At 40.4% G+C, this 22,394-nt stretch overlaps 1 protein-coding gene across 4 annotated transcripts in view; it reads right to left on the reverse strand.

The window, feature by feature from the left end:
* Nucleotides 1–22,394, reverse strand: part of asic2 (acid-sensing (proton-gated) ion channel 2) — a 278,639-nt gene that overhangs the window by 84,719 nt on the left and 171,526 nt on the right. Inside the window, exon 1 of one of the 4 annotated variants that reach the window (XM_058653670.1) lies at nt 5,621–7,848. The exons of the other annotated variants lie outside the window; for them this stretch is intronic. Coding sequence (XP_058509653.1) covers nt 5,621–6,313 — 693 coding nt within the window. The 5' untranslated portion in view covers nt 6,314–7,848. Of the gene's footprint in view, nt 1–5,620; nt 7,849–22,394 lie in introns of those variants that run through there. 4 annotated transcript variants of the gene reach the window in all.

The following is a 22,394-nucleotide window of genomic DNA, read 5'->3' on the forward strand; positions in this document are numbered from 1 at the left end:
TTTACACTGGGTTATTGTATTGTTATTGTTAGAGACACAATAGGATCTGCCGTTGTGTGCTTGTTTCTGTCTTGTAGAGTGTGGTCACATAAGCTTTTTTAAGGTTATTATCATTTTTCTGCCTCTCTTTTCTGTCTTATGTCACCAGATTGTGACAGAAGACTCTCCTAACAAACTCATAATGGTTGTGCTACTGTTTTGCACCATTTTAATCAAGTTTAGCAGTGTCGGTCGTGAACAACTACGAGTAAGAAATACCTGTGTTATTGGTATAACAGTGGGTAGAGCTAAAGGGACAAGCAGTGGTCATGAGTCTCTTTCGCCTTGTTTATTACTTTTTGTTTACTTTGTAAAGTGAGATCAGTGAGACTTGAGGTCAAGGAGGCCACACACTTTTCAAATACAGAAGTCACTGCCTCTACTGTCATTACTTACAAAAATCTGGCAACAAACAATTTTCTCATTTATAACATTACAAACAATGTGAATATGCAGAGCTCATCTGCTGTAGCTCGTGCCTGTTCCCAATAATGTGCAATGGAGATTGGATACAGCTTCTGCTAATGGTATTCATGGAATACAAACAGCATCCATTAGCTTTCTATTTCAAACACTAACCTTTTACAAGTCCAGTGGTTTATGCATCAACGTGACCTTATGAATACTAACCATGTATAATTTTTTCATCGGCATTCAGGACTTGCATTACATTGCTATGGCCTATGGCTTGCTGTCACAAAACAACAGAATATTGGCTGCATTCACTGGCTGTGGCACATCAAGTGCCAGACCAAAAACACTGGCTGTGGCCATTCATATCAATGCTATGCACGTTATTTTAAGTACTGTTATGGGTTTAATTTAAGCAGAAAGTTGGGGCCCATGGAACACTTCCAGCCATTTTTTTTTCTGAAGAGAGTAATTGAATTGGAGATGTGGTGTGTAGTAAATACACAGGGCCACCTGTGTTAATGAGATTGCTGTGGCTGGAGCTGCAGCTTCCATCTGTCTTCCTCTATTGTTTATTTCAAGCCAGATCAATAGATTATGGTCTAGCTTTAGAGAATCCCACTGAAAAGGTCAGTGACAAACGAGAGCAGAGGAGACCTGCATTATTACCTGGATGTGCTCAAAACTCAATCAGCCACCCCTCCAGGCTCAGTGGTGACTGACCACCATGTGGACAGAGACTTCTGCCTCTCTCAGTCTCCTCATTGTGTTCATAGGGTTGGTGTGTGAAGTAAGATGGTGGAAGTCAACAAGGAGTGCCGTTTTTAAGAGCACCGATTGAACAAAGCAAGGGAATGTCTATTAATTTAAGCAAGGAAATCATTATTACTGTTATTATACAACCCACATGTAAATATGTTAGAAGAAGCTGCTAGTTTTACTGTGTAATGCCTTGGAAGGTGAAAGACTACATGCATTTTTTATTGATCAAACAGCTTAATTTAATAACTGTGCAACATTTTCTATACGTTTATTCAATATCTATAGTATGTCAGTATGTAGAACCGTCAGTGGCAAGGGTTAAATCAATTAACCACCATAAATTTGAGCTGCAAATCTGACCTCACATAAAGCAGGCCATCACTAATCTTCAGGCTATTCGATATGAGAAACTGAAATGGATATGAGAGAACAGCTGAAGCCAGCAACCATGTTCATCAGTGCTCCTGTTAACCCACAGTGACGTAGAGCATTTATAAATCACTATACCAAATAAAAGCTGAAAAATAAAAATGAAGCATTTGCCTCAACAATTACAGGCAATGAAGATTCAACAGTCAAAGAAATAATATATTCCTAATTCTTGTCTGCATATCACACAATTATCTTGCATTTTATAAACTTTTCAGTCAACCTTCACTCTATGAATATATTCTTATGTACTTATGTCTTTGATTGATTTTCAGGCCGATATGGTGAAATTGATCCCAATAGAACATATTTACACATTCAGAAGATGCAGAACAACATTGGCATTCATTTGGAATCATGTATCTGGACACTAGATCAATTTAATATTGAATACATGCAACATTCCATACACTTCCCCTGCTTTGTTGCTAAATGCCTCAGTACATTGAGTTGGAGGTTGGTGAAAGTGAACCAAAGCAGAACATTAGTCGGCCAGAAACCCTAACATTTAGTCAAAAGACACAAAAATGCATTGAAAGAAACTATAGTCAGGGTATTGTTCTTTGTGGATTCATCAACGTCAAAGATTTCTTTCGCTTGCAAGTAATGATTTGATCAAGAAAAATAATAAAAAGCCCAGACGTTAGTCACAGTAGATTTGATATTGTATTGTTACCACACAATTCATAATATGAAAAGCTCATCTGAACAAACCTGTTCAGGCACTAGACTAGAGCATGGTACAGCGCTGCTCTGGCTCTACAATTATGAGATATCTCTAGAGATACTGTTGATGCATTACAGTGGCCAAGCACATAGGTCCACCTTTTTTCATTAGCTGCGTAGAGTGTGATAGGGTGCTACTCTTCAACTCTGAGCACTTTCTAATTTGTCATTGCAGACGCAGTTATCTAGTCCTCACTGGAGCCCAGAAAACACAGCGTGGAGATGTGTATCAGAATCACATAGAGAGAGGCTTTGCTAACTGTGGTGTGATAAGGCATGACTTAATTTTTTATTGTAGATGGTTGGAACATGTTTTCCTGCCCTTTGATACATTTCTCTAGCTCAGTCATCCTATTGTTAAGTTGGGGCTAGCTGTGCGATGGCTCACAGTGTATCAGCCAAGATGGGGGAACAAAATAGACCACTGCATCACAAATCTAATAGATGTATTGATTAGCCAGCTTTCCCCTGGTTCCAATTCACTATGATACAGTAGATTCAGCACATGAAATCCTACTGCTGCTGCTGCAGGCAGTTGGCCAGAATTATGGGATCTATTTGTATTCCTAACCAGACTGACCAGACACCTATTCTCTATCCCATCCTTCGAATTCAACCTCTATAGCTGTAGCGTCATATTTTTCATACCTCAAACCACCCATTGGCTTAAACGTATCCTCCACACTCCTAAGCCTGTAATAAGCAGAGTTAATTAATATTGGATTTTTTACTTTAAGTATTCTCAAAGATACACACACACACACTAGGGCTGTCAGTTTGGAAACAATCAATTCAAATGAATTTATAATGACCTGTAATGACCCCTCCCTCACCGCACTGCCGTTGCCACTCCAATTTTAATAATTGTTTATTTATTAGCAGTGCTGCTAGTATTAGAGTATTCATACAGCACTGAGTACAGTAGGATGTAACAAACATTCCTGGATACAACAGGAGGGAGCTCCGACAGCTTTTAACTAAAATGGTATCGGTTCTATGTTAAAACGTACAGTAAAAGTATAGTTAAACGATAGTCAAGGAAATGGCCAAACTTAATATCATTTTCAAGAAACACAAGTCAGCCTGACACAGATATTTGTGAGCCAGCTTGCAGAGTTGTGGTTACCTGGTGCACTGCCTGCATTGCCAAAGCACTGTTGCTGCTGCTACTGCCTCTGGCAAAGTAACTCAGTTTGTACAGGCCCCTCTTGAGTACATCCTCTGTCATTTCACATAGTAGGAAACCTTGCAAGCTTCCTCTACTGGATCCTAAGGGGTACTACTTCAAATGTTCTATGAGACGGCGGCATGAATTTCAAACAGTAACTGCAGATCGAATGTGACCTTTAGACCTCACATTCAAAAGAACGCATGCACACACACACACACACTAACGAGAAGTGTGTACCTGTGTACCCTCTCATTTAGTCTGGTCCTTGCATCCTGTTTGGTCTATGAGTGACAGTGCTATGTATGCAGTGATAAATGAAAAGGCCTCTGGGAGTCTGCTGGTTTGAGGAATAATACCATTAGCAACATCACTGAGGGCCGGTTAACGACATGAAGCCCACTATGGGGTAAAATAAGATGAAAATGAAGGTAGGATCGGTAACGTAAAGCTGACAATATCCTAAAACAAATGTCTATGACATGATACTATGAAAGTACATTCAGGATTGTACATTCAGTGCTGTAGCAGCTGCCTTGTGCTTTAACTCCTTTGGATGCATCGATAGTTCAATGTGATTGTTAAGAATGAATGTTCAAAATTTGTACACTATCTGTTCTTGGAAGACAACTATCCACTATCATCTTTAGAAGCAGTTTAATCAATGTTTACACAATGTTCAGAAATGAACGGCTACTACACTCAAATCTAAACAAGCATTGCTCATTCCCCGTAACAAGTTTCATCCGATTCAGCTCTCTTGAATGTACTACCTTGACATAAAAACTGATCTGTGAAACAATGAGGGGGGAATCAGATTTCATGTCCAACTTTTTTACTGAATCTGAAATTCAACTCAAAAGTATTTGGTCTCATGAAACATTTGTCAATTTGCATTGAGACAAAGTTGAAACATTGTTATGCTTTCAGCATCCAAGTGCATCATCTGAAGGTTATGAAAGGCTCTACCATGGCTGGGTATGTAGAATCTTAATTTACAATGCGTGGGTGTTGACATACTGTACCTGGTAAGTATGGAAGACATCCTAAAGCAGACTCAACAAAACAAATAAACTGGAGAAAGCACTAAGAGAGTGCAAACGTCCACCAAGGACGTTTCCCACAATGTCAAGACAATCAAAAGATGAATCCTTATTCTCTTCCTAACCAGAATCTAATATTTTCTTCTTCGGGCCATAACCTACCAGAATAGTTAATCAAAATCTGTTCTGAAGATTTTGGGTCATGCTACTCACAATCGCACAGACAGACCTTGGTGGAGGTAAAAAATGGTAAGTTTATGAACCATTGCACAAACTGAATTTATCTGCTATCCCTCAATTCACCTTCAGTCAGTCTCTCAAGAGAAACATAACACAAATGAAATGACAATAAAAGAAGAAGTTTAAAACAGTTTTGTGCAGTTTACTGTGGAAAAAAAACATCTGCCATGCCAGGGGAATAAACAAGCACACAAATCCCCAAACCCACAATCCCTTACACAGACAATAAGACAGATATGAGAGAGATGAGACATAGGCACTAAACTCCTCCAGGAGGTTATACAGTGCTGCAAAAGAAACTCTCTGATGTGGAGGGATGGTAGCTGTGCTTTGCACCACAAGCTGAAACGCTGTGCATTTCATCCATGTTAAAATTGACTGTAATGCATGTTCATACCATTATTACACCCAACAAAGGCTTTTTTTTTTACTTGTGCTATCTTTGCTGTATAAGCCTTTAAAAAGTGCTGGTGGTGTTTTAACGGTTGTGCTGTTCAGTGACAGTTAAGCTAATCTTTTGTGTTACGACCATGAAGCTTAACAGAAGCTTAACTTAAAGAGGTTGCTGGAGCCTGCATACCACGTTTAACAGCCGTATAACATAGCCTTTAAACTCCCTGAAAAGACAATTAAATTAAGCAACATCTTGTTTTGGTATGATGCAATGGCAAATATTTGCAACCTTTATCAGTAGTTGACATTTAGACAAGATGCTGAGAGTATCAAGGACAAGATGAGATATTGAAGGGGTGTATGATTTGATTTGTATGTTTTGAGAAGCAACTACTGAAGTCAGACTTACAGAAGAGAAGTTGTGAGCTCCGCAGGGCTCTCCTCTGTATTTGCATGAAAGCAGCATGTCATCCAGTTGGTGGCTCAGTCTGTCCATAAACTCCAGATTGGTTCCTTCAAAGTCTCTGGGTGGCAGGAACAGTCGAAAGTCTGACAGCTTCCTAAACCAGGCCTGACGGTCATCCTGAAGCAAGTCCAGAACCATAGGCCTCATTGTCCGGTTAGCCAACAGCAGCCCCAACCAGTGGCCGGCAAAATATAAGTCACTCTTGGTGAGTTTGTAGAGACGAATAGGGTTGTTGTTGCAGATAGTGACGGTGGGGAAGGCCAGTTCTTTTGCCCATTCAGCGTGGACCCGTGTGTATGTGGGGAAAGAAAGCCAGTGGAGAAGGCGATTGGAGGACCAGGATAAAAGTAGCCCCAGGGAGGTGCAGAGGGCTAGCAGCCAGAAAGCCCTGCGGCCCACTGATCCACCAGGGACACAAACATGCCTCAGGCCATGCAGACGTGTCCTTGACAGCAAAGTGGAAGTGACCCGAGCCAGAGATGGCTTTGTAGCATGCCGATGACAGGCCTTTCTGATCATAGCTGGGGATCCCCGCCGGAGACAGCGCCCCTCCAGGGCCATAGCTGCCCACAGCGCTCCTACAGCCACGGGAAAGGCTTCATTTCCCAACCAGGCCTCAGGGGCTGGGGCCCACATGTAGCTCCAGGATAATTTCACTACTGTAATACACACCAAGATATGTGTTTGGCCTCACCAATAGTAATGACCCATGAAGTCTGAAATTTAAATACACTACACTGTATGCACACTTAGCAGTACCCCCCTCTGATAGCTGTGTTTTCAAGTCCTCTTCTCCTGAAGTTGCAGGAGCTCTGATGAACAGCTACTTGTTGGTTATCGCTCCTGGTCACTCCATGTGATAGTGCCTCTATCACTCAACTCAACATGGAAAAGGAAAAAGAAAAACAGCTCGGCAAATGTGCTCCAAGGTGGCTTCTACATGAGTGACTCCAGCATTCCCCGTGTGACAGTGAACAAGAGAGGATGAGACAGAGAGAGCAAAGGCAAGAGGAGGAGGGAGGGGAAGAGAGAGAGGCAGAGAGGAGGATGGAATACAAAATACTAAGGGCTAAGCACAGAGAACAAAACAAATAAAATGGTGGTAATTAAAATAATAAGACCATAGTGGAGCAGAACGGTTGGTGTGGTAGAGTCTGGCTTGCCTTGGTCCGATGCTGTGTTTTTTCTTCTTCGGGTTAAGTGCGTGTTCTTTGGCTTCACTGGTTTGCAAAGTTGTTCGGCAGCCAGAAGCAGCAATCAGTTAGTATGAGTTTAAATGGATTTCACAAAACTCTCTTCTGCTCATTATTTTCTGTCCCACTTTGCAGCCTCACTTTTACTCCCTCGACTGGTCTGCTCCTTGTCTCTTTTCCCACTTGGCTTCAAACACTGTTTTAAGGTTGTGCAGATTATCACGGGGTGACTTGATCTTGTAGCAGGCGAGCTTTACAGCACCACAGCTACAGTGACGGACACGCTACAATACACTTTCACATGGAGGAGGCACTGACGCGCATACACGTACATACACTCACAGCAGTTTTCCTGCGGGAGACCGGACCAGAGATAATCTGTTCTGTCACACTCTGATCGCAACATCTCCCCCCATTTATTGTTCTCCTGTTATTCTCTCTTTTTCTCCTCCTCAAATGAAAGACAGCATTTCTGATTTCAATTGTTTTTTTTCTTGCCTTCAGTATTCCTTCTGAAAATACTCCGCCAAATCAAAAATATCAACTTGCCCTCATGAGTCTCCTCCTCTTCACTGTTGTGTCAGTCAAGCTTCAAAAGCTTGACCTCCTGTGAGGCTCCTTCTCTTCTCCCTTCTTCTTCTTGTCTTCTTTTCTACTTTGTACACGCTTCTCTACTACGGCAGGAAAGGCATTTCTGTGTGCTTTCCTCCCTCTGTGTCCTTGTCAGTTTCATCCAGCTTCCTCCCTCTCACTGCTCCGAACGACTTCGCTCCCCTCAGCAGTCTCCCTCTGTTTTGTTCCCCTTCCCTCTCTCGTGGTCTCTTGCATTGTGTGCCGGGTTTCCAAGCAGCTTGTTCTCCCCGCCGCACCGCTTCTCCTCCTCCTGCACCACAGCTCTGTCCACGCAGCTGGTGAGCCCGTCACTGATGAGAGTGCCTGTCTCTGTCTGTGCGTGCCGTCCTTTGCTCCCCCCTCCCCACCCTTTGTCTGCCGCTGCTGCCGTCGACCCACACAGCTACAGTGCAGTGAGAAACTGTTAGATGCGTGTATGAGAATATTTGTGCGTCCCAGTAAAGCACATGGGCTCTCCACTGGGGCTAATACGAACTATTAAGGACATAAGTCAGACGAAAGGCTGTTAATTTAATTAAAAAATATTTTTATTTATTTATTTTCACCAGCAAAAATTGATTTTTCCTCATGCTCATACTTTTTGCTAATTCTAAATACGTGTTAATTGCTGTGCTGCTCAGACGCCTGTTACCATCTTTGAGCGCTTAAAGGTGTTTGCAGGTTTTCACTCCAGTTTATAAATGAGGCATTGTCTGTTGACATCATTCAGATATTTAAGAGGCCAGTTTTTTAAACTGATAAAAGTATTTATCAGCATCATTTTCATGATATTACATTATGTAATAGCTGTATAGCGTTTAGTTATTTGGCAGACGTTTTTATCCAAAGTGAATTACAAATAATCAACATATTAAGGTTACATTATGTTTCAGAGCTTGGATTTCATACAATTCAAGGTTTTGCTCATTAGCATTCTCTTGCCAGTCAGAGCAGAGGGCATTTTATCCCCATGTGACAAAAAAGCACATTTAGTATTGTTCTATTATTTCTTAATTGACTTCCCCTGAGCCCCTCACAGGTGAATGCATATGCAAACAGCTCTAGTAGTCTGGTAGCTTTAAAAAAAAAAAAATATCACTTTACATACGTTTTTGTAGATGTATACGTGCCATTATTTATCAAGGCCAATCTTTAATGAATTGCTTTGAAACAACACAGAAAATGGCAAATATCTAATATCCTGCAAGATCATCTTGCTTCGGCTTGGTATGAGTTAAACTTGAACAAACATTAATTTTCATTGTTTGTTGGCTGAATGTTTGGCAACAATGTTTGACAATTCCCTGGGATCTTATCTTTGAATCTGGGATGAAAAGATATTTTGCTATAAAGCCCACACGTGCCTCAAGAAAGATTTCACGTTGTCAAAATAAATTAACGTAGGCACCAAAAAATGGGATGGCACGTGCATGCCAATGTATAATGCATAAACATCCAAAATACAAAAGAACAACAGTGCAGAATTGAAATGTCAAATGGATGCACGCTTATTTCCTCTAAAATTCAATGTACATTACAGTGACACACACACACACAAAGCCTCCAGCTAGAACCAGAGGCAGCCTTCCAGAGCCTGGATCCACAGGCTGAGTAATTATCCAGGAGCCTAAAAAAGCATTTGTCAGTCCAGCCACACAGTGTGTCAGTGTAAAGAAGAGCTCAAAATATCCAGAGTGCAATTCTAGAACACGAGGGGAATCACTCATTAATTAGAGGTATAAATCAGAAGCATTATACAGCTGTATATCGTTGCATGGACAGGACATGGATATGCTATAAAACAACATTGCCCAAGATCAAAGTGGAAAACCAGCCGTGAGAGAAAATCCTGTACATATACACCACAATTACACATTCATAGATTCATATTAATGAGGCTAAGAAAGTTTCGGGGATTTAAACCGCTTACTTGCACAGCTGTGGCTCTGCTAAACCCGAGTCTGTCACAATGGAGGCAACAGTTTTTTTTTTCCTTCCCATGTACATAATTCATCAGGGTGAAAGCGTCATGCTGGCCTTGTCTTGTCAGGTGAGGCCATGGCACTGGCAAGCAGGTGAAAGATGAGCAAAGTGAATAAGATCGGTGTATCTCCTGGTGTGCTGTCATTCATCAAAAAACCCAGCTTGATTTAAAGTAATGGTGATAGCAGGGAAAGCAATCAATGGCTTTCCTCTGCTTTATGCGTTTCCTAATATGACAGCAGTGGCAGTTATACTGCGGAAAAAATAACTTACACTGTGCGTGGGGTGAGGGGAGGTGGACAGCTTCACCTTCTGCCGCCCTGTCCTTGAACTTTCTAGTTTTTAAATGAAAAGAAAGGATAAATCCCTGGGCGTCCAGTGATTAAGACGAAAGATTGATGCTCATTTAATTGTCATTATATCTGACTGTTTTTGTCAGGGTTCATGGAATAATCCGGAGATAGTCGTCCTTTGTGATGAGGCAGTGGAGTTCTGCTGTGGCCTGTCTGTCATTCTCGGAGTTACAGTCAGTGTGTTGTGGTGCTCATTTGCAGCCAGAACACTGGCTCTACACTGTGATCATTGATACCATATGAAAGTATGTGGATATTTCATTGTTTATGATTCAGATCAAGATTTAACCTTGAACCAACTGCTGCTTTTGTATGAAAGTAAAAAAGAAAGAAATGTTTGATGTAGCTGATGCAGGCAGAACTGTCTTGGTACATTTGTTCCCCCTGAACAAGAAAATGTGTTAAGCTTGGAGGCAGTTTAGGTTAAATCTGTCTGAGACATTCCTACAGTAAATTCTCTCCCTCGTCTACTCACTACGCCGTTTTCTTATACATAAATGTTTATTCTCATACCAAAACAGTCAGTGTGTGTTCTTGAGGAAAATAAACCTGTTGAATGCATTTCCTCCCTCGTGATATGAGCATGTTAGTTTTTTTTTTTTTCTCGCACAGACAAAAACAGAGCGGTCACATTCTTCCTCGCTCCCTTCCGCCATTCATTTGTTCCTCGCCACATTAAGGCTACCAGTTGTCGATGGAAAAGTAGGGACCCACTCATTAAGGAAACTGCTTCAAAGCACAATTACTGTTCAAAAACACCAGATGGTAGCTCTAAAGCAGCATTAAATTAAACATTTTGGGCCCTTGGGTGCAACAGAACAAGCTGAATACACAACACACATATATATTATTGCCCTATAAAGTTGTTATGAGGATGACTGAGGCGAATGATGCTTTAGTTAGGCCAGGTAGAATCTTACTTTATCTGGCTGTTGTTTGGTGCTAACATGCACTAACACAAGCCTAAGTCAAGCTTTAGGACTGAAACAAATATTTTGTTAACGAGCAGAGAACAGAAAAGGCTAAATTGTGCTAAAATCCCCTGCTGTAATAAAAGGAACTTCAGAATCTCTGTGGATTTGTCACTGCATGCAACACCTTATCTATTATATATAAATTGCAGCTTTAAGGGGAAAACCCAAGCTGCGGTTTAGAGAAGCAACCCATTCTGACTTCTGAAGATAATTTTCTGTTTTGGCAATCCTAAATATTTGTCCTTTCTTGTGCCTGTGGTATCTTTTCACACAAAGCTAAATTAGTTATATTCATGGATATTCATTAGATTGCAGTGTGTTACTGATTAAATGTCAAGGAGTTCATATTTCTCAGTCACCTTCCTCACTGTTTGAAACCACCAATGTGCATAAATCTACTACTGCAGCTGAGGAGGGTAGAAGGCAACACAAATTCACAGAAAAAACGCTCTATTGCAAATTGGGTTTAACAGAATTTGCCCTTGTACTCGCAGATGGAGTGACTTTAAACATAAAAAAAAAAAATCTATATTTTAACAGAAAAAGAGTAGAGTTTATTTTACCTGGAGAGGTCAGCACTGTCCATTATGTCAGAGCAGGGGTGACATAATGAAACAAGGGTTAAAAAGACAGACTTAATAAAAATAATCATTCATCTGTGCTCAGGCTCAACTACCGATGAACTACACATTCAGTCGGAAAGGGACAACTGAGGGGGTTTATACTGCAAGCAGTATACTAGGTATTCTCTCTTTCTCAGGTCACCAGACTGAAAGGAGGCCATGCACTTTCAAACTTCTCCCATCTTGGACCCACAGGCCCCTCCCATCTTTGATAGACTATCTACACTGACTCATCTTCATGTGGTGCTGGTGCAAATCCCAGATGGCATAGGGCGAGAGGCAGGGTGCACACATAGAGACACACAATTTAGAGTCATTTTGCCTAATCTACAAATCTGCATGTTTTTGGACCCCGAGAAAGCACACACACACACACACACACACACACACAGGGAGAACATGCTAACTCCATGCAGAAAGACCATTGTTCCTACCAGGTCGTGAACCTGGGTATTCTTGCTGCAAAGGCAAGCGTACTAACCACTACACTGAAAATGTTTCATTGTGGTCTAACCTCTTCCAGGCATCGACAGTGGTCAGTGGTTTCACTCTGTTTGGCAGTCTTGGTTTCTGATGAGACCACAATCTGGCAAAACATGTGCTTCCATGTTCCTAGGATGAACTTGTGACCGTGGACCACTCACATCTTCTATCTTGTAAATGGTCCGTATTTATATTGTGCTTTTCTAGTCTTGATGACCACCCATTCACTCACACTTTCATACAGCACATCTATGTGCATCATATTTTCCTATCACTCATCTTTCATACCATTCACAGTGTTTTTCCCAAGGAGACATCGGCATGTAGACTCGCAGAGCCTACCACTGAGCTACCGTCGCCCCCACAAAAAAGTAAACAAGGTCTAAACAAGGTCTTATTACATTTTCATTTAATGATATTTCTCCTGTTTTTTTGAGGGTCTAAGGATAGAGGGTCACTTGCTGTACAGACTGTGAAGCCCTTTGAGGCAAACTGTGTTTGTGATGTCGGCCTATCCCATTCAGGACCTAATTAAATGACAGCATATGAACGGCAATGTCCTCAGTTTATACTGTAGCTCACCTCAGTGGGTTTCTAAACACAGTTCCACTTGTAGGGTAAATGTCAAGTATAGATTATATTGTATTAAATTACATGAGCTTTAATGATCTCTGTCGGGATTTGTGGTTGATATGGAAATAGCAAAGGCCAGTCCTAATTGCCATGAAAGAAAAAAAAAAATCAAAGCAAAAAAGACATCATCATATTATTAACATAACTCAAACCACACTGTTGAGTTCAATATTTTAGCCTCTAAAAAACAAAACAAAAAAGCTTGTTGTTTTTCACATAACATGTGGAGCAGAGATAATTCAGCATTACTAGATTATCCTAATCTTATGAATAGCAGATTCTTTTTTTTATCCCCTAAATCAGTTCGGGGTGAGTGAACTGATTCCAGGCCAGTGGCTTCAGGGTGTCTAGGGGCCACACATTGCTGCAGTTGCTGATCCTGCAATATTTGCACAACAAATTGAGGCAAATGTGTATATTGATTACGTTTTAAATTAACATGCGAGTGAGTCGAGGATCATCCTCTGAGGTAATAACATGCAAAAACAAACCTAGAGTGTAGCTCGCGTTCTGCTTGGGATCAAGCCCAAGAGAGTGAAAGCTTGCATTACCCACGATGCAACTCGACAATTGACCGTTTGACCAGTGATTGCATTGGCTTGGAATAGTCTTCTCTGCTCTGGTAAATGGGAGAAAAATGAGCAGTAAAAGACAAATCGTACGTTTGGTGCACAATCAGGTAAAAGCAGAGTGTTTTCTTTTAGTTTTTCCTGTCCTGTGGTTGACTAAGTATATTTTCATTTTTTGATGTAAGACAGAGGAAGCGGCTGTTTGGATTAGGCCTCACATCTGGCTCCACAGGGCAGCTAATTACAACACAAAGGTGGTGCTGTTGGAAAGGTGCATTAACACGCTGTGTGAGCGGAGGCTTGGTGCTGGGCTCTGCAACACTTCATTTTAATTGTATGCTTAAGTAACTGTGTCTTTGTTATGATGTCAAATATTGGTGTGTTGATTACCCAGCTGGTTTCCCATCCCTATGATTATAACATCCGCTCTGGTTAAACTAATAATCGCCCCAGCTGACACTACCAAAATGCGGTCTGACAGTTTGGCAGCGTACCAGCCACACTCTGCACACACGTCTGCCCTTTAAAGCTCCCCTTGGCCGTCCAATCACTTTGTTAACCCTGAATTTGATTGAGTCAGCACATCCCCCGGTTGAAAAATCAGTGCCACGCAATCTATGTTCATGACAACAAACAAATGTGTTTTCCATAAAAATATATATCACACATTGAAACCAAATTTTCATAGATTTGGTGAAAGAAAATGCACATTTATCTGTTTCTATCAACTGCTGTAAAGCAAATATTGGTAGTTAGTTTACTTAGATAAGCAGTCGGTGGCACATAGGTCTCATAACAGACGTACAAAAGAGCTCTTGATACACGGCAGCATTTCAATGAAGCTTCAATTCATTATTGTCGACATATTGCTTTTGTACTATGTCTTTCCAGTTCATGGAAATATGAAAACAGGAGGGTTACATAATTTCTAAACATCCTCTTTTTTTTCCCCTGAAACTGTTTCCATTGAACTGATTGTCCTTTATCTCCCTCGAGTGTAGATGCTTTAATTTTCCGTGTTTTCCATTCAGCCATTTTATGAAATTGTGCATTAAAACCCACCAAGTCTTTAACTCTAAATAAGCAACTAGGTAACTTAACAAAGGCAGCAGCGATGATGCATTATTTGGAGAACATGTAGGTCATTTGCATTCATCAAAAGAATGGGGGAATGACTATGAAACCACGGCAACCATCTGCTGTGTAACAACTGCAATGAAACTGGTGTCATTTTTACATTTGCACAACATCCACACACTCTCAACTTTTTATTTGCATAAAAAGCCGGCTAATATGATGTTTATAGATGCTAAAAGGATTCTCCGGCTAGCAGCCTTGGAATTAAATTCCAGTTAGATGTTCAAAATATGTTTGAATTTGACTGAGGTAAGGAGATAATGAAGGAATAAAAAAAAAAAAAAACCTGTATCATATTTTAGTCATGTATGTGAGTGTTTATATTGTACAAATGAAAGTTAAGGTAATAAACCCCTTCAGTAATTGCACCACAGTCATTTTCTTGTAGAAGCAACACTGTTCTGAAGTATTTTTTTGATGTTATGATGCTGAGTTGTCAAACATGTTCTTACTAATTGCAGTATGTTCAGTAAATGGATAAAAGGTGAAAGGAAGTAGTTAGTACCCAATGAACATGACTGATATGACCAGGTATGCGGAGGCAGAGACATGATAAATAATGAGCTTTTCTCTCTCCTATTGTCCCTTGCTTGTGCAATTAACTGGATCCAGCTGCAGCATGTCAGCTTTAACAAGCATTAAAATCACCACTGTGTCCAAAACTCATTTAAACATGTGAGACACGTGTTGACTGTAACAATATATTCTCATACATGACTATAAGCTAATTCTGCAACTGAAGCCTGTCAAGGAAGCCATTTTGCACAGTGGCAACGGTACAAACATACAAAAAGTAAACAATCCCCTCCATTGATTTGAAAACCCACGCATGCGTTGCAAATCAACTTGCATCACTTGCTTGCATCACAGCACTGAGACTCGGTTATTCAATTTCCTAGACTCATCCAAATGTGCGGCCGACAAAAAGGAGCAACATCCCTGAGCAACAGATCCAACAGGCGAATCTCTCCTGACTTAACCTCACCGATGATTCACTGAGTAACAAAAACGAATGTTTTGAAAGATAATGAAGGTCAACAAACATCACAAGGACACACGACTACGCTTTAGTTCAATTAAAGTGGTAACAGTGCTCGTGATAAAAAGGGTCTCAAACCTGCTGCCTTAGTTTAGTTACCGAGTTGCTTATTTAAACCTATTTTTAAAACTTTTGCATGTTATGTTACGTGCATGTTATGTTCGTGCTATGTCCACCTGTAGCTCTGCTGTGCGGTGGCCAATTCCCTGAAGACCTTCAGCCTCCACAGTATACGTAGTTGACGAAGGAATCTCTGAAGGAAACGGCCCTTGAATTAAGACACAGCTTTTTGCATGTCCCAGCCATATTCATCTACCACAGTATGGGTTGGTCTTAATATTTGGTTATACTATGCATGTATAAGAAGCACTCATGCAGCTTAATAAGATTTTTCTGTATTTTCTTTTTTGTTTGATCCATTTCCATGTTTTTCTCTGTTGCCCTGCTTTTTGTAATTAAATAGTGTATAATCAGCATCTAACAATAAATGCTTTCTTTGTTTTTTTTTTGCCATCTTCCTGTTGTAATTTCTCTTTATGAAATGTCTTACCCATGGTTTCTAAGGTAACAGGAGCAGCTGGTCCAGTTAGACCCACAATATGAAAGAGGCAAAGAGGATAAAAAAAAAAAACTGTTCACTACTCTTCCAATAGTTTGTTAGCTGGTCTTTCCTGAGAATCAAACCCCACGTGATTTGAAAGGAACCTGTCCTTATCTAGTTTCCAAAAGAAAAAGGTAAAATGCAAACTTGACGAGGGAATTGAGAGCTCAGAGCCGAGAGTGCCACAACAGTTCCAGCTAATGATGCTATTAGTGCTTCGAAACAGCACAATCAATCAGAGAAGTGATTAGCATGAGCATGTACAGAGAGCTGGGCCATTAGTCAGACGTGCTGTGCGTAACCTTGAAGACTTAACTAACCACCAAGCTCATGTCTGCACACTGAAAACCACAAATGGTTTCATGATACTGATGTGTGGTAGTCTGTGCCTCTTTTACAATCTTTAAGTTAACATAGAACCCTCTCTCCATTCACTTACATTTTTACTTTACGTTAACTGTGGAAAGTTCCCCCATCCACAGCAACAGAGTCCATTACTCATTAAACGCTCTTTGCAAAGAAACGTCAGAGGATATGGTGGAGAAACACCCTGAGCTGATCCTGAGCCAGGCCAGACGAGGGTGCTGAGGTGAAGCAAGTGAGAGAACACAGAGGGCAGTCATGAAGCTGTTGTGTAAACATAACGATGGACATGTTACCATAGTTTGCAATTAAAGGATCCAACAATGAGGCCTTTTGTAATGAGTTGCAACCTATTTAAGCAAGGCATTACAGTAATGCATCCAATGGGAACATCTCGAGGCAGATGACTGACACCTCACAATCTCAGGATACTGTTTATTCTGAACAAAAGGCAACTAAATCCTGTTTGCTTGTCGCCTTCCTGGAGGTACCAACAGAAGGGAGACATCCAAGTTGTTTGGCCACACCTAAAGGTTATGAAATGGCTGCCTTTAAAGTGTGCTCTCTCTCTTTGTCTATGACTGAGCAGCATGCTTCCAGTCCTGTACTATTTCTTCCTTTTTGACACACACACATACATACACATGCTCTACATCACTGATGCTAACGCATTAAAATATCGTTTTTAGTTAAGTTAAATAAACTGTTCCGTTTTCCTCCAAGCAATGTGTGAACTCTCCTCTGTGAGAAAACACCATCATAAAACAATGATTCATGATATTAATTTCATTTTAAGGAGGAGAAACTGTGCAACGCAGAAAGGAACTGAAGTCAGTTGGCCATTTGAAGGAATTTGAAACTTGAATCGATCCTTCAGTCTTTCATATCATTAGCTGCAGTCTTCCCTCAGAGCCACATGTGTTTGAACTAAGAGGCAATAAAGAAAGACTGTAACACTGGCACTATATTAAATCCCCACTTGAACAGTGTGTGACTAAGTGTCTGAGCAATAATCCTTGACTGAGGAAAAAATACAGTTGAAGGGAAACATCTCTGACAAGAATACCAGAGATGCAAGGATTTTTCACTGTCACTTTGTGTCTCGATCAGTGTGTAATAGTGCCAGCTTTCATCAGGTTATCTCATACAACATTACATGAAATCACTTAAATAGCATCCCCAATCATCACACTGCAAAAAGTCTTAAGTTCTAGATACAACTATGACTGGCTTTCCAAGAAAATCCATTCAGTTTTCATGACTAAAAAAATGTAATCAGTGCCACATACACACGTTGGGGGTCTAGCTAGCATTGCCTCACGACAGGAAGATCACCAGTTCATATCCCGGTTCAAGTGAAGGCCTTTCTGTGGGGAGTCATGCGGATAATCCGCGGGGTGGGTGGATTGCGTGAAGAATGAAAAAAAAATGGATGAATTGCAGGCGGGTCAGAGTATAAATAAACAAATAAATAAATAAATAATACGTAAGTTGACATATTGACCAGATCTCAAAACGTTATTTTTCATAAGGAATAAATTAGTTGACCTAGATAATCTGCGCAGCTGCTGTGTTCCATATGTTTAACAGACTGCTACAATGAATGACGATGCGTGCGTGTGAATATGAGAGTGAGCGGTTGTTCGTCATTGCATGTTGGCCCCGCCATGGACTGGCGATCTGTGAGTAACCTATATGTCAGCTGGGATTGACTCCAGCTCCCCCCACAACCCTTGTGTGGAGAATAAAGAAAGACCAAATGGAGGGATGGACAAATATAATCAATAGAGCAGCTAAGGCAAGGCTGAATACATTTTCTCCAAGTACTCTGGCTTTTCTAAATTGCTCATAATTGTGGATGAGTGGCGAATGGTGGAGTGATAGGCTGACAACCTGCCCAGGCGTCGCCCACTTCGTGTCCGACGTCAGCAGGCATTGTGCCAAGCTCCCTCCGTGATCCTCAAAATATAAGTGGTACAGACAAAGTGTGTATTTAATATAATAGTACAATAACATCTGTTTCTTTCGTGGACGCTTTATACCAGTAACAATGCCTTGGGTGAACACAAATCCTTCAATTTTCCCAGTGATTATCAGTCCCCTTTAGTTATAGATAAATCACACTCAATTAGGAGTATCATCACCCACTATCCAGTCTAAGGCTTGTTTTTTATTTCGTAATTTCCAGCAAAAATAACATTTCTCCTTTAAAGAGACTTAAGTTTTCTGTTAGAAGGAGCAGTGGCAGTTTTGATGGAGGCATCATCAACCAAACTGCCCTCACCAGTCAACATTGCTATAACTTTAATCTTGGGTTAAATATTAATTTAAACTTGAATTGAATCATTTTGAAAGTTGATGAATGGTATGATGGTAAAGCAAAATGTGCAGGGATATCAACACTTTTCTTCCACACGCACTAAATAATTGAATTTCTCATCCAACTCCAACTACCTTTCATCTTGAAAGTTATAAAGGAATGGCAACGGGACAAACTGTGTCTGGCCAAAAGAAGCGTGTTTACGCCTTAAACACATCCGTCTGCTGATCCTTGCTAAGCAGGAGATTCTTGCCGCTTCCTAATCTTTTGACTGGGCACCAGTGATCATCCAGTGTACGTCACTAAATCTCCTAGCACTCATGGCAAGTGGAAGCTTCTCAGTGAGGAGGAGGGAGGGGAAGAGGATGTCAACAGTGGAAGACTTTCAGAAAGAGCCATGTGTCCAGCTGTTTCCCTGAGGAAATGTTGACCCTTCTGAGAATATGCTTTTGGCAGAGTGCATGAAGAAGATTGCCCTGGCATAGCACTGTAAGCGCTCCCATGAATAAAAGATGAGTTTAAGTTATTCTTCTGGCTTAGACCGACTAGAACAGGTTTCCAATTTGCATTTTATTCGACAGGCTTTACCTATCTTGTTGTGTTGTTTTCTGGATCATATATAATTCATGTAGGGTCAGGTATCATTGCCGTTTTGCTGGTAAAATTTCAATTAGTTTAGTGCATAAGGAGGAGAAATCAAATTAATACATGTCCCAAACAACACAACACATGACCAACACAATGCATGGAAGAACTCCCAAAAGAGGCAAAACTACAGAAGTTTAGAAAAATAAAGTTTCCAGTCGAGTTCCATGACAACCACAGGCAAAACTACTGAAGAAAAACACAATGTAGTTAATTTTCCAAGGTGGCACTCACCTGCCTTGAACCTGATTTGTGCTAAAGTTGAGCTGCTCTAAAAAGACATATGTTACTCACACTGTTGTGTTGTGACCTGTGAAGATGTCTCTCAGTCAGTTACTATGGGTATAATAGGTCATTTATGATTGGCAGTTAAAACCCCAGCCACTATCAAGAGAGACTTGTGACTTAAAAAACTTTGTAGAAAGCCACTTTTTATGTACTGAACAAGGAGGCAGTTTCTACAGAGCATGAAGGCAGATGTTCCAGCATCTGTTTCTCTGTACCTATAAAATAAAATACTTTGATCCTCGGTCAACCAATAAATTCACAGCACTGAAATTTATTGTGCATGCTGTCTTGATTCCGGTCCCCATAACTTGAGGAGTCGACCAAGAAGTGTTCCACATTTTCACCCTCCTGTGTGTAGCTTACGAGAATAGTATAAATAAATGTGAAGGTGTCTCTGTTCAAAGCAGGAGGCTTAGAAGTAGAAAAGCAAATAAATGGTCACCTAGAATCAGAGAAAACATATCCACAGGTCAGAGGAAGCCGCTTGCACCAGTGACTGAATAAAATGACAGACGACATGACATACTCCCAAAAGTGAAGACAAAACATCTTGATCAGTCTCTAGTGGCTATAGGATAGATAATGAATTCCACTTCTTCCATGTTATTATGGGAAATGACAAAGGACAAAATGAGATTTATGACCCATTTGGTCAGGTGGGAGTATGAGAGTGACCTCGGTCCCACAGCTCAGTAATCATCATTGCACATACTCTGGCAAACATTTGACCAAGGCCCAAAATGAGAAAAAAATTGCTTAATTTGTCTTAATAAGTCAGAGGGAATGGATAAAGTGTGATCTGCGTTTACATGTGGTCATTAGTGGTCACACAAGTGGCAATGATCTTGTTGCCTAAGCACATTGTTCAAGTACGACCAGTAATAAACGGATACTTGACAGTAAGGTTTCATGGCAGGAGCTTTAGACATTATGTTTAAAGAGGTCAAAACCACCCATGTCTGGACAGCAAGTGCATTGCAAAATGTGTTAATGGTCCTAAAGAAACCTCAAGAGTGTGTTTGGCATATACAGAGTTGAAATCAATTTAAATTCTCTGCTTCATTTCTAACAACCATCAAAGTCCCCACATCAAAGCTGCCTCCCAAGTAACACCAACGTCTGAAGCTGAAACTCAAAACTATTCCCCATTCCCAATGGTCAAAAAAGCCATTAATCCTGGGTTTAAATGGGGTTTTCACCAATGGGAATGTGTTTAATCAGCTTTTACTCATGGGTCAAACAACCCTGCGATGCATGGTTGCATCTTATGTTTCTTATGTATATTTATACTTTTTTTTACAAAAGCATCTCCTTTTTACTTTTTTTACTTTTTACTTTATGCTGGTGTTTTTTGAGTGGACAGCAAAGTAAGAATTTCATTGTACAGGGAAACGTGTTTCTTTACTGTGCATATGACAATAAACACTTTGAATCTTGAATCTTTGAATCTTGAATGTGGGTGTTTATCAGCTTAGGCTCCAAACAAATCACCCACTAGCACTGACAATGGCCCTTTTTTTCTAACCCTTCTTAGCGACTTCACTCGGGTTTGAAAATTCCTGGTATAGCACACGTTTTAGGCTGACAGAGGCTTTAGGGGGAGACAATTACCACCTCAATAGTACATGTGTACAACCATCATGCCGAAAAGCAGTTTGAAGCATTCGTTTTATATGAATGGCTGTCCTTAAGGAGATAGATAAGGTGGCTGCTTAAACAGACTTGCAAGCTAGGGGCAACACTCAAATATCACATCCCTCTATTCACAGAAGAAGAAAAGGCACCAAGGCTTTGTCTCTTAAGCATACAGTCAATGACTTTAAATTGTAAATGTCACATTTGCACAGGATATCATAGGTAATGATATTTGCTGAAGGTTACCCGTCTTAAGAGGAAACGGTATATATGTGAAAACAGTAAAGATGGCAAACAGTTAAGTCGTGTTGGTTTTGTTAGATTGGCTTCTTTTTTCACTGACCTATTACACTTATCTTTGAGTCATATATTGCATGTGCTATATTTAGCTTTAATATAATGCCACATTGTGCACAACTCTGACAATTCTGTCTTTATGCTGAATAGGTGGTATGAATGTAGGTGTCCCATTAAATCGTGATAGCGATGATATGAACATCAAGTACAATAAAAAGGTTTGTGCATGTATTGAAAAAGAAAGAATGGGAACTGCAAAAATGGAGACAGGGAAAGAAACATAAGCTCAACAAAAGTGTAGTGTGAAAGGACAATGTTCAAAGAAGGTGAGCCACGACAGGAAAACAACTTTTTGCTTACCCTTTCCCTTTCAGACTACCTGGAAAATAAACAGACAATACTACACACCTTCACTACACTTACTTTGTGTCTAGATTTCATTGTAGCACACCATGAAGAACCATAATCACTGTCTGCACTGGGTCATCATAGTATGTGTTGTAAAGCTCTTTCTCCCCAGCAAAGTTATTGGATCCACACATGGACATTTCTTTTGTGTCAGCAACAAAATGTGAAGGTACAAAGGGGGTTATGCACTTAAACATGAAATATCATAACCTACAATACGTATATTTCATGGCAGTTTTCTCATACTCATAACAAGAAATCTCCACTTCAAAAGCAGTTACATACACCAAACTCTGCAGAAACGAAAATTGATTTTTTTTTTATGGCTGTTGACAGTCCTTTTGAATTTATGGAGTGATAAAAGATACATCCAAAACCCACTCCGTGGAACTTTTGAGCTCTAATCTGTGAGCAGAATAAAAAAGCAGGACTTTTGTTCAGGCCTTTCTGATTTCACCTCTGAAAGATTAAACAGATAAGTTCATATTTAATTCAGTAAAACCTTTTTTTGCACAATGAAATGTTTCATTCCAAAAACAACTTGGATGAAAATAGGTTTAA

Source organism: Solea solea, chromosome 16, assembly GCF_958295425.1.
Source record: "Solea solea chromosome 16, fSolSol10.1, whole genome shotgun sequence".
NCBI lineage: Eukaryota > Metazoa > Chordata > Actinopteri > Pleuronectiformes > Soleidae > Solea > Solea solea.